This window comes from Grampus griseus, assembly GCF_964374135.1.
Source record: "Grampus griseus genome assembly, chromosome: 3".
NCBI lineage: Eukaryota > Metazoa > Chordata > Mammalia > Artiodactyla > Delphinidae > Grampus > Grampus griseus.
The window spans coordinates 32,004,128-32,016,894 of record NC_139019.1 but is presented as its reverse complement, the minus strand read 5'-3'; the positions used below and the strand labels follow the sequence as shown (position 1 = coordinate 32,016,894).

General features: G+C 34.4%; 1 protein-coding gene across 2 annotated transcripts in view; it reads left to right on the top strand.

The window, feature by feature from the left end:
* FYB1 (FYN binding protein 1) overlaps positions 1–11,565 on the top strand; it is a 101,068-nt gene extending 89,503 nt beyond the window's left edge. For both annotated transcript variants that reach the window (XM_082652154.1, XM_082652153.1), the window contains 3 exons: positions 7,452–7,485; positions 10,117–10,148; positions 10,936–11,565. In XM_082652154.1, the coding sequence (XP_082508280.1) occupies positions 7,452–7,485; positions 10,117–10,148; positions 10,936–10,958 (89 nt within the window). In that variant the 3' untranslated portion in view covers positions 10,959–11,565. The remainder of the gene's footprint in view (positions 1–7,451; positions 7,486–10,116; positions 10,149–10,935) is intronic.
* The last annotated feature ends 1,202 nt before the right edge of the window (positions 11,566–12,767 follow it).

The window sequence follows — 12,767 nt, the reverse complement described above, 5'->3', positions numbered from 1 at the left end:
AAATGTGGTCCCCAGACCACCAGCATCAGAAAACTCCTGTGTGTATTACAATTCTAACACCCTGGACCCACCCTTGACTTGCTGAGTCATGTACTCCGTGGGTCAGACAGAGTCTGTGATCATAACGGCTTCCCTAGTTTGCTCCTACGTACACTAAAGTGAGAACCACTCTGCTAAAGTAGTGAGTGGTTCTTGCTCTGGTCTGGTTTGAAATTATATCACATATGTCACACCTAGAATCTCCAGTTTTCCTACCTTGCAAATTCACTTGTTTTCACTTCCTGTTCGGCCACATTTAATACGACATTCTATTCCAAATAAACACAAGAGTGTCCTGTCCTCTCTGACTTTCTCAGCTACTAAAGCTGGCAGATGGAAATGTTTTTGTCCAGTTTTAAAAGGAAGCTTATTTCATTTAACGTCCAGAGAAGAGTAAGTCAAAATTATGTTGTCCTATATTTAAAATTGAATGGCCAACATGGCTGTCCCATATCAGCTCGGTAAGTCTGCACGGAAAACACAAACTTTGAGTTCAATTTTAATGACAGGAAGGTGACTCAGGTACAGGAACCGAAGTAGATGTTTTAAGAATAAAATACAGTGACTCAAGGGTGGGGAAAATGGATCTAAAGCTTTTATGGAAGGGGTGTGATTGGCTTTAAAAGGAAAAAATGGAATGTTGGTGCAAAGGATAACAGGCAGGGGTATGTAGTGTTACGACTTGAAGGTTACTGGAGATAATTCAAAGATGGAGCTCCAGAAGACAAAGAAAACCCCCATTCAGACCAGGATTTGTGAAGATGTACCCCAAGGAATAGTCTTAAATGCAGAATAACTACATGCTTTAAAAGGTCATCAAAATATTTTAAAATGTTCAAATTTTTAAAATTATTAAATAAGTTATGATAAATATATAAACTGAGTATTTTCCAGGGTGATTATGATAGCATGAGGAAATTCTCATGATACAACAGTAAGAGGAATAAGAAGCCTGCTTAAAGTAGGATAGGATTTATTTACAGCCATGTTAAAAAATATGTAAATAAAAGAAACCAAACTAAAATCCTAATAGTGGCTGATTAGGGTGATGGACCTAAATGATATGTTTCCTTCCCTCTACTTTCCAAATTATTTCACATTTTTCACAACAGAGAATTGTTCTAGTACTTGTCATGTGGACCTTTCTCCAGGGGAAAAGCTTCAGATTTATCTTGACCTGCTGTCCTGAGATTTCTGTCCCTGCAACAAATCCCATCTAGAGCAATGCTCCTCGACTCCAAAGTACATGCACTTCATGTGGGGATCTTGTTAAAAATGCAGATTCTAACTTAGCAGGTCTGAGGTAAGGTGTTTTCCCAAGCTCGCAGGTAATTGATGCTGCTGGTCCGCAGAACATACTCTGAGTAACAGGATATAAATGACCTCAACAACAAACATGTATAGATACAGATGAGCAGATGTAGATTCAGCATCAAAAACAGAAATTCAGAGGAGACTCCTACCTAGGAACCAGTAGACCCTAAGAATGAGGAAAAGCAACAGCCATTCTGGGATAATTTGTAGTCTGCTATCATTTTCTACTTCGACATCAATAATTCTAAATACTGCTATGAATACTGGAGGACTCCTATCCTCTTAGAATTTATCATCTGTTAAAAATGAGAGGTGAAAACATTACATGACATTCTGGTAGATAAAATCAAGAGTTCCTTGTACCTTTTATCTTCTTCTTTTTTTTTTTTTTCTGCGGCAGGACCAATGCACCTTACAATTCTCAAGCTCACTGATAACTAATTCAATTCTTAGGTGGTTTTAGGGTCCACCTCGGACAGAATGAAAACCAGATGATTATATCAGTAGCACTTGCGTACTAGTTGTTTTTTATTTATAGACTTTCTTTGGCCTGGACTTTGTCTTAGTTTGGCTTTCCCATTTGGGAGGAGATTCTGGGATACTCCCATGAGCACATGGAGAAGTAGACTGGGAAGAGAAGGCAGCTAATAAAATCTTGTTAATAAACTGGGAAGAGAAGGCAGCTAATAAAATCTTGTTATCAAAAAAAGGTACACTTGGGTAGTAGGAGCTTAATCAGTTGGGAAATCGGAGTGGCAGTGTTATCCCATCCGGTGGGAAACAAACTGGGGTACTTATACATCAACTCTGTGTCCATCAGGAATTGAAGCCTACTCCTGGGCAGGTGGGAAGGCCACCAAGAGCATTTGCGATTTCATTATTCCACAATTCAATGATCATATCTGCTTAATTTCCCTTTTATTTTTCCAAATCTCTTGCTTTTCTTAATTTTTCTAAAACTGCTGGTTAGTCTTTCCTTGAACTGGATGTTTAATTTTCTTAATTTTAAATCTAATTTAAATTTCTTAATTTCTGATCTATTCCTCAAATACCTCCATAGGATTTGGGACAATTGTTGTATGGATTTAACCCTTCCTCACCTGGATTATTGCAATAGCCTTTCAAATGATATGTCTCCCTTACCCTTCTCTCAGCCAATCCACTCACCATACTGTTACCCAAATATTATTTTTAAAAACATGAAGTCTTTAGGGTTAGTATATAAAACCCTTTGTGATCTAGCCTCACCTTCATCAACTATTTCCCATCTGCAACTAACACTCCAGAAATGTAAACTACTCATTTGTCATTCCCTGAATAAATTATGCTATTTCATCCTTCTATGCTATTTTATTCTACTTGGAATGCCCATAAATTATCTATTAAAAACAACCCAGTTGTCATCTAAAATTGGAAGCACACTCACTCACTCCCCTGCAGCCACCCTAACACAATTAATCTCTCCCTTGCTGCACCATGCCACTACTGTTATTGCTGTCACTGTCCTTACTGTTTTTCCAATCTATTACTCTTATGAGACGGAGCTTGAGAGTAGCTTCAGTGAAATGTTCTCAACATTGTATTGCCAACACATTCTACACTGCCTGGCACCTTGTTTGGGGCTTGCTGAATTGAGTATAACAATTTGGAGATTGCAGTTGGATAACCAGATGAAAATCTGACATACTGACATTCACAGGAAGAAGTCCGTTGAATAGTTTAACTTGTTAGAAGACAGAACTTCTCTGTCTTAGCCATAGTGATGTGGTTCACTTGTTGTGTATCATTTGGGAGACTCTGAACCTTTCAGTTCCTTTTTTCTACATCTAATTAGCAGTAACGACATTTGCAGTCCAACATCATGATGACCCTAACAATTTCCTTACTTTCTATTCTTCTTTAATCCATCCAAAAAAAAAAAAAGAAAACCATAGTTTACTTAAACCTAATTTGTAATGATAGATATGAGAGGCTAAATCATTAACAGTAATCCCTTCCCACTGTGGAGTAGAGTACAAGCCACTTTTACAGGCATTATCACATTTGATCAAGTCTCACCCACTGACTTGTAGAAAAGCACATTGTAGAGGCATTGAGATCTTAAATATATATTTCTGGCACATTCCCAAATGTTTAGAATTTCTCGCTAATATTTGTGCATGTTCCTCAACTCAAAGTCTCATAAGCTGTGAGTTTTCCCACCTCTTGTCACTGGAGAAAATTTTTCTACAAAAAAGTGTGGAATGAGACATGAGCTGAGTTATTTGTGATCAAAATGTTGTCCATTTCCTTTGGGCACCAAAGGAAGGGGAATTTTAAAGGTGCTTTGGGTGTCCCCAAATCCAATTGATGATTTCTTTGCTTAGGTAATTTTGGTTTCGATTTTAAAACAACACATGTTCACTGAAGAAAATTTTTGTATTCAGAAATTTAATGTCACCTGATTTGAAGCCCTAAAAATAAGTAGGGAGAGAAAAAGAGAGAGGGAAAGAGAACATTTTTATAGAACTAGGATAATAATTTATATTTAGCATTATACACTGCATTTTGTTTTTAATTTCTATTACATTATGAGCATTTTCTCTTGAAGTCGGACGTTGTTCCACTTGCCTTAGTAAATCTATGCAGTATGACTTTATTGTTTTTAAACTGCATGAGGCCAAATTGAGTAAGTTTAGCTTTATTTCTGGACTTGCTCACAACAAACGAAATAATAAGGAAATAATAAAATTTGTCATTTTTATTGAGTAAAAAATTTGAAAATATTAGAACAAAGATATTTTTTCCAAAGATGGTTTTGTATATCCTTGGTAATTTTATATTCACAACACCCTTCTGAAAGGTGAGTCATTAGTCCTGCAACACATCTGCACTGTAGCAAGTAAATGTTTTGGGAAGAAATTAACTGGCACAAATGGTGGGTGGGTGTTACTTTCTTAACCAACTCTACCCACCACATATTTCAAAACATTTGTTTCAAGTCACTGTGTTCTGCTCTATGAATGTGAGATTTCCTAATGATAATTTCATATTATCTGTAAGCATCCCTGGTGTGCCAGTGCCCACGATATTACAGAGCTAACTAAACACAGCAGCCACTCTGCAGGTTACAGAACTATGATGAGGTTTTCTGTTCATTTCATTTGTTTGTATTTTTCATTACATTCCCTATGATGAATGTTCATGGAACATGTGAGCAGAGAACATTTTTCTACTGCAAAAAAAAAAAAATTTGTGTCTAGGAACTATCATGGAGAAGTGGTTTAAAACTTCATGGTAAGACACTTGTTTTGACACTGCCATGAATCATGCTTGTAATAGAATGAAGTTTCAGCGGAGATTTTTAAAGGTACTAGACAGCAAAACCTATGCTGTATTAAAAGTCGTTAACCCTACAAAAGTGCTATATAATAGTGATTTCATAGTTTATGAGCCCCAAATGATCACATCATTTCAGGGAACTAAAGTAGAGCAGCACAGTACCATCCCACACCCCAACCCCTTGATAAGTTTGTTCTTAAATAATATTCACAATCGTTGATGTTTATGTAGCTCACACGACAACAAAAACAACAAAACGGCAACAACGTTAGAGCCTTCAACAAAAGAAAAAGCTGCTCCTTAGAGCTCTTGAAGAGTCAAGATATAGGAGGAAATGTAATAGGGATTTGAGAAGCTAGGAAAATATATATTTTTATAATAAACTTTGTGAGGTTAGGTAATTAAGCTCTATATCATGAGTTATTAACTTTGGTCATTGAAAGGACTGTTTTATGCCTAATTACAGATAGTGTTTTATCCAGGTCTATACAATTTTAGCATAACTGAGTTTTAAAAAGTAGATGACCTACAAGCACAAGAAAATAAAATCCTTTTATTTCCAGAAATGGTGATTATATTCTCTTTGTTTTGGATTTTGTTTCTCTTGACCTTCTAAATATATTTTACAAACAACAACAGAAATATACTTGAGGCCAGAATAATTCCAATCTCTGGCAATATTTTCTTACTTCTTATACATTTCTCTAATTGTCTACATGTTAATTTTAGTTCAGACACTTTACAAAGCCCAGACAACTCACAATGAGATTGATTTCACCGTTAAAGGCTTCAGTCGTTATTTTAAAATTATTAATTTAAACGTGAATATCAATGGGAACACTTACTTGTATTGTTTTATTTTCCAATTTGTTTTAAGAGAAAATTCAAAATGAAAACATAACCACCAATTTTAACTAACGAAAAGAAAAAACTTTGTGACTCTTACTGTCTGTAGAAATGGTTCATACTTTATGTTAGTCCTAAACAGAAGTACAAGTAAAGACAGACTTCAATTATTGGAAGCCTGACACAAAATCCACAATTTGTTCAAAAAGTCTGTTATTTGCAGAGTTTCTCTTTTGAGAGACACACATAGAGTTGAATTTGTTAGAGATGAGATTATCCCCCTTTAAAAATTACGCTAAATGATGATGTCTACCTTAACTTTTTTTTAAAGTTTGTTAACGTGAAATGACTGAAAGAACTGTGGAATCAAAGTCTACCCAAGGATCATAGATATTAATTTTAGATGACCTTTATATTAATTTTTCCACTTCTTTAATTGAAATAAAAAGGAAGGTATAACATTGTCTAATTTTTCATACTCTGAGAAAAATATTACTTATTGTACTTTTATCATTTTATCATTTCATTACTGCCATGCTGCAGGAATTCAGAGATAACTTTGATTCTTTATTTTCCAAATATGATTCTTATGAACAATTTTCATCAACAAGTAGTTAATTTCTTGACAAAAAATTTTGGTGGAATTGATTTTACCCTGGAATATTTCAAGGGAAAGTTCATTCTCTTAATTTTTAATCCACAATTTCAGTTGTATGATTCTGACTTTTAAAAAATTTTGCATGTTAAATCAATGGCAATATGTAAGTTTATTAACGTTTACATAAGTTTATTAACGTTGGTATTAATTTTTGCTTGTGAGCTTCCTGCTTTATCATTTTTTACACATTTACTCTGATTTAGAACCAAAACTAGATCTGAGGTGGAGCAAAACCAATAGACTGACTCAGTGAAAGAAGTTATTTAGAAGCTGTATTGACAAGACTATAAATGGTACTAATCTCAAACATACAACAGTGGCTAGGTGCTAACACAAAACCAATAATTCCAAAGGCTAGTAACATTAATTAGATGTCAGCAGACATTTTCTTAAGAAAAACAGCCCATATTTTTTCTTAGGAGTATTTTGCACAAGAGGGGCAAAAATAAAGTGAAAAAAAATCTTTGCTTTCTTGTATAAAATGTTTATTTTCCATTTAACAGAAGAATCACTAGAATCCCTGATACTAGTGCTCTTCTAATAATTATTTATTCCATGAAAGATGAAAATGCAAACATTGACGCTCTGTCAAATGGCAAAAGCAATAGTGAAAGCTCTTTCACGCTCATTATAAGAGAGCTGTTTTGAAACCATTTAGAATGCACACTCCTCCAAGTAAACACTAGATTGCGGATCTGAAAGGGGAATGGAACATAGTTCTGACTGTTCAGTATAATAAAATTTGAAAAGTTAAGTCTTAGACCTGGTGATATTTAAAATCCCTACCTGTGACCTACTTTTTTCATAGGAGAAATTATGCTTAATAAATTCTTAAAACTGTGTCAAGTGGGTAACACCTTAAAGAAATAGATTAAAATGTGAAAGAAGATTGTGCTACAACCTACAGTAGCTTAGAAAAGAAAATATTGGTTTTTAATTTAAGGGGGAAAGGAGGAAAGATTGTAAATGGAGGAAAAGAGTCATGTAGGAGAGAGAGAGAAAAATAAGTTAGAGAGAAGAGGAAAAGTTATAAAGCAGAAACTAACACACCATTGTAAAGCAATTATACTCCAATAAAGATGTTAAAAAAAAAAAGGAAGGAGAGAAAAGTGGACACAAATAAGAAAAATAAGTCATATTTGGAGATAGATATAATTATTCAATATATTATATATTCTTTTAATTATTAAATTCTATTTCAATTTCTTTAAAAATAGTAGGGATTTTTCAAGTTTGTACTGTTAATAAAATTTATTTTCTTTTTCTTTCTTAGACGGTTATGTCCTTCGGAGTCACTTGGTAGACAAGTAAGCCCATTTTCTTCTACTACTATACTTCCGAAAATAATTATATGCTTTTCTTTAAGAAAGTTTCCTAATACCACTTACATAATATAATCTACTAAACTATCATAAATAAATTTTAAAACAATATGCTATACTAATGTCAATATGGTAGTACCCATAACGAAGTTAGTTTTGATAAAGTGTCACTCTTTTAAATATAAAGGAGGAGCCCTTCTCACTCACGATTATACAGTTCATAGTTTTATATATTCATTGGATACACACATTGCAAATATTGGAGACAGGTCAAAACCACTAACACTTTGCATTTCACTAGCTATTAATGCAGTTGATTGAATTGAATTAATCAGGTATCGATTAGTGTCTGCAGAGTAGGTACAAATATCACCTGTTAACGGTTTATGGCTTGGCGCCTAATTGAAGGCTTTTCTTTACTCACACTAGGCATAGTAGAGTATTAAGTTGCCTTTTTTGGAAGCATGCCAGAAAAAGATAGTGGTCAATGATTCTTCTATTTTTATGAATAGGACATTGTCACAGTCTGGTACTAGTGCTATTAGAGTCCACCCACAATGTTATAAGATCCTATTCCAAGTAAACCAGTGCAAGAAATGAACTCCATTATCAGGGTAGGTCATATACCAATACAGAGATTTACAGAATTCAGCATGATTAAGAAATCAAGGAAGATTCACAAACTGTATCCATAAATAACCTGACACCAATCAGAAAGAGGCAAAGCAATGTTAAGGGCTCTGTCAGCAAACCAGGAAAGAGTCAAAAGAAAAACAATCACAATACTTTTCTTTTCCTCAGAGCATTAATCACAGTAGTAGGTGTGGGACTTTTCAATAGGTTTTACTCTATGAAAGATACAAATTTCAAGGAAAGAATGCGTGACAAATAACGGGACCACGTCTTCATCAGTGATTACTACAGGATGATTAAGAGAGAATTCAGAAAGTGTACTCTCTAAGTAATTATTGTTTTACTACCTATTGAAGTGAATACTTAATAAAAGTTTATTGAATGAATAATAGAAAAAAATCTGTCCTCTTTGCATTTGTATCAGATTTCCATTAGCCAAATCCTGCCTCAATCTCAGAGAAAGGATCCAAACAGAAGACCTAGGGAACTCACAGCGTCTGCCATAGTTGGCAGCAATTTGAAAAGCCTGCTGCTGCTTCCAGATAAATGCACAGAGGTAGTATAGGAACCAAGAGTAGGTCTGGTCTAAATGACAAAGTCACCTTACATTTGTGTATCCTACGTTTCAAGGCTATATTAATATTTATAATTCTTTCTACTTTAATTACTTGCATATCATTCTCTCCTCCATTAGATTATAAGTTTCTTGAAATAAAAACTGTGTCTTACTTATATCTCCTGGTACATAGGAGGGACTCAGTGTGTGTGTAGAATAGAATATTTCACAAAGATTCAGGACCAGATGAAACCTAAAATGTGTAAAACTCACCAGAACGATTATTATGGCTGCCGCCTATAACCACAAATATTTTTTAAATTATATAACATAAGAATCACCATACAGTGACTTCCTTGGCAGTCCAGTGGTTAAGACTCCATGCTTCCAATGCAGGGGACATGGGTTCGATCCCTGGTCGGGAAACTAAGATCCCACATGCTGCGCGGCATGGCCCAAAACTTTAAAAAGTAAAAAATAGGACTTCCCTGGTGGCGCAGTGGTTAAGAATCCGCCTGCCAATGCAGGTGACATAGGTTCGAGCCCTGGTCCGGGAAGATCCCACATGCCGCGGAGCAACTAAGCCTGTGTGCCACAGCTACTGAAGCCTGCGTGCCTAGAGCCCGTGCTCCGCGACAAGAGAAGCTACCGCAATGAGAAGCCCGCGCACCACAGCGAAGAGTAGCCCCCGCTCGCCACAACTAGAGAAAGTCTGGCGTGCAGCAATGAAGGCCCAACGCAGCCAAAAATAAAATTAATTAATTATAAATAAATAAATAAAATATATAAATAAAAAATAAAAAAAGAATCGCCATACAAACCATATCCTGGCTGCTTATTTTGTAACCAATATTTATATATTTTAAATTAATATTTACAAATTATAATTAGAAACATTGCAGAAATTATGCACCCATTTCCTATGCCAAATATTTCTGTATTTGATTCAACATTTGAAGTTCAAGTGAAAGTAGTATAAATCTGATATTACTGAACATAAAGAATCCATCACAGTTTTGGATTAGGGCCCCCAGTGGAGTACTGTGCCATGATTTTTCAGTTTGTTCAGTTCAACAAACACTACTGACCAAGGACAGCTGTGTGCTAGGCTTATAGTTCTATCTAAAGATGAGTAAGGCAAGGTCTATGCTCTTGGGGCATGTTTTCATTGTTCTGTATGTCTATGATATGGAATAAATTTTGTGTGTGTGTGTGTGTGCGCTATAAGAATGAAACAGAGGATTTGATTAAGTCAATGAAAGGAGATACAGATGAATATGAAATTTCTTCCCACTTATAAATGTAACTTCTCACCCTTAAATGCCTTATGTCACATAAAATCACATTATTAAACTTATAACCTAAATATTGCTTTAATGTTAAGAAGATTCTTTCTTTAAAATAAAATTTATTTTCTACATTTACAGTGATGGAGAGATTTATGACGATATTGCTGATGGTAAGTCTCACGTGGCACCCAGCACAGAGAACAGTCATGGTGAATTTACTGTTCTTACAAATACTGAAAATAGCTTGCTGGATTAATTAGAGCCTTCCAATCTGATTAGAATTTGAATCACCTGAAAATGTTAAGAAAGGTAAATGCCATGGTATAATGAAATAAAATTATTTTTGAACATGACTGAAAATCAAGGAAAAATCTCTTATTTATTTTCTTTGAAAACAAAAGAATGAAATATTAGTGTATTTTTCATTATACCATGAATCTTAATAAGAATTGCTTTTATCCACAAAAATATTTGTGCCTCGACAATAAGTAGGTACTTATTTCATAACCTGTATTACTCACTAGTATTATCTAAGCATTGTACATTTCTAAATTATGATCTAAAAAATTAATCTCACCTGAAATGAAGCATAGTGTTAATTATGTTCCTTTTAGTCTCCTTTTAAATGTATGATTCTTACTGATACCTAGTATTTTCAACCTCATTCAGAATTACTATCAAAAAGTACATTTAATTAAGTACCAGGTAAAATAATCTTGAGTCTCATTTTGATAGAGAATAGATTTGTCCAGAAACTTTGTTTGGAAAAGTACACTGAGCAATGAATGTTAAATAAGTATATGGCCTTCGATTTAAATGCTTTTTCATAAAGTGAGACAATTCTCCTATTTTTATCCTAAACCAGGAGAGTATGAATCATTTACATTTACAGCGTTGGAACACTTAGAGGATATGTATTTTGTGTAACTAATTTAAATTTGTATTTTCTTCTTTTAGGTTCCATCTATGACAATGACTAGTTCTCAGCTTTGGTCATTCTGCTATGTTCATTTGATGACAATGTGAAGTCTGTGTTTTAATTGGCCTATGTTATCGGGTATCATAGAAGATGAATGCACAAAACTAGTTATTACCATTTGTTATAAAATTATGATTATTTTTATACATTTTGAGATTTTGGACTTAGAAAATGATTTCCCTGCTTAATCAACATCTTGGAAGACTGCATCAATGAGATGTAAGAAATATTAAATACCCAGTTCTGCCTCAGCTACAATTATATAAGCACTTCTTTTAGACCATCAATAGACAACTCTCCCTTCCGAAAAAAAAAAAAAAATCTTTTGAGAAAAAATGGCTGTTGTCTAAAGAAATATAAAGAACAACAAAAATATAAGGAAGGAAATTTTTAAATTTTTCATAAGAAGAAAAACTCTTGTTTGTACTTCTAATGATCCTATCTTATATTCTCTACTCAAATTATCTATCTTTTAAAAGTCAGGGCTGTCTCCACTCTTACTGGTGGGTTAAATGTTTTCAAAAATTATAGTAGTAGCAGAACTTTTGTATAAAGTTTACCATATAATTCTGTTTAAAGTACTGTTGTAACTAGAGTAGATATGAATGAAGACCACCCCAAAATTATGAAGAATGGAAGAATGGAGTTCAAAATTAACTAGCCTTTTATGGCATCTCTTTACTATGAAGACTCTTTTAAAGGTTTCTGTTTTTGTTTCTCTATTACTTCTATGGAAAAAAAATTTTAAACCACTTTACTGGAAAGTTGGCCAGCAGAGGAAATACAAATTAATAAACCTTAGCGTTTGGGCTGGGGTATTTCCTATTGGTACGTACTCAACCAAAAATAACCCAAAAACAAAATGTGAAGCATTTGGGTTCCAAATGCTAAGAACACTAAACACCACGATACAAAATGCAGAAACCTAACACCCAAGAAAATAGCATATTAGGAAATTTTTTCACAGCTTCCAAAATATGAATTGAGCAAATCCTAATGCTGGCTCTGCTATTAATGAGCCATGATGTGTTACTGGATAAATTATTTATCCTCCTCCTAGTTTTCTCATCTGCAAATTTCAGGATTAGACTAAGTCAATTTTTCCCAACGTTTTCACTATCAGTTACCTCAAATGTCTATAATCCTCCCTCTACCCTAGCCCTGTGTTTCAGAAGTTTTGCTGATTTTTAAAACTCATTGATTAAATAATGATTAATGCATTATCCATGTTTTAATATTGCAGAGGCCCATTGGAGAGTCTGAAGAGTAGCCCCACTGAATTGAAATAATTTCAAGTAATTGTAAAGGAACTCAAAGGCTTCATGTGGGTAAAGTGGGATTTCTATTAGGTGCTTTGAAATTTAAAAATAGATCAACTACTATTGTTCAATGTGTATACTCTGGGGGTCTGAGGCCCCCAAATTAGAAGCCACTAATCTCAAAGACCCCCTCCAATTATGAAATATTTTGGTGTCTACTTTTTGATAGGGAGAGCCAGTATTTGCTCACATGATGAATTTATTTTAATACTAGATAAAATTACAGCATCCAGAAGTGGTTTTTGTTTGTTACATTTGGTAACAAATATACAACATACACTGACATTATGTTTCCAGTAATTTTATCTTCTGATTGAGAATGGTATAAACTCAATACAATGTCAGTTTTTGGGTTTTTTGTTTGTTTGTTTGTTTGTTTTTTTGCTGTACGCGGGCCTCTCACTGTTGTGGCCTCTCCCGTTGCGGAGCACAGGCTCCAGACGCGCAGGCTCAGAGGCCATGGCTCACGGGCCCAGCCGCTCCGCGGCATG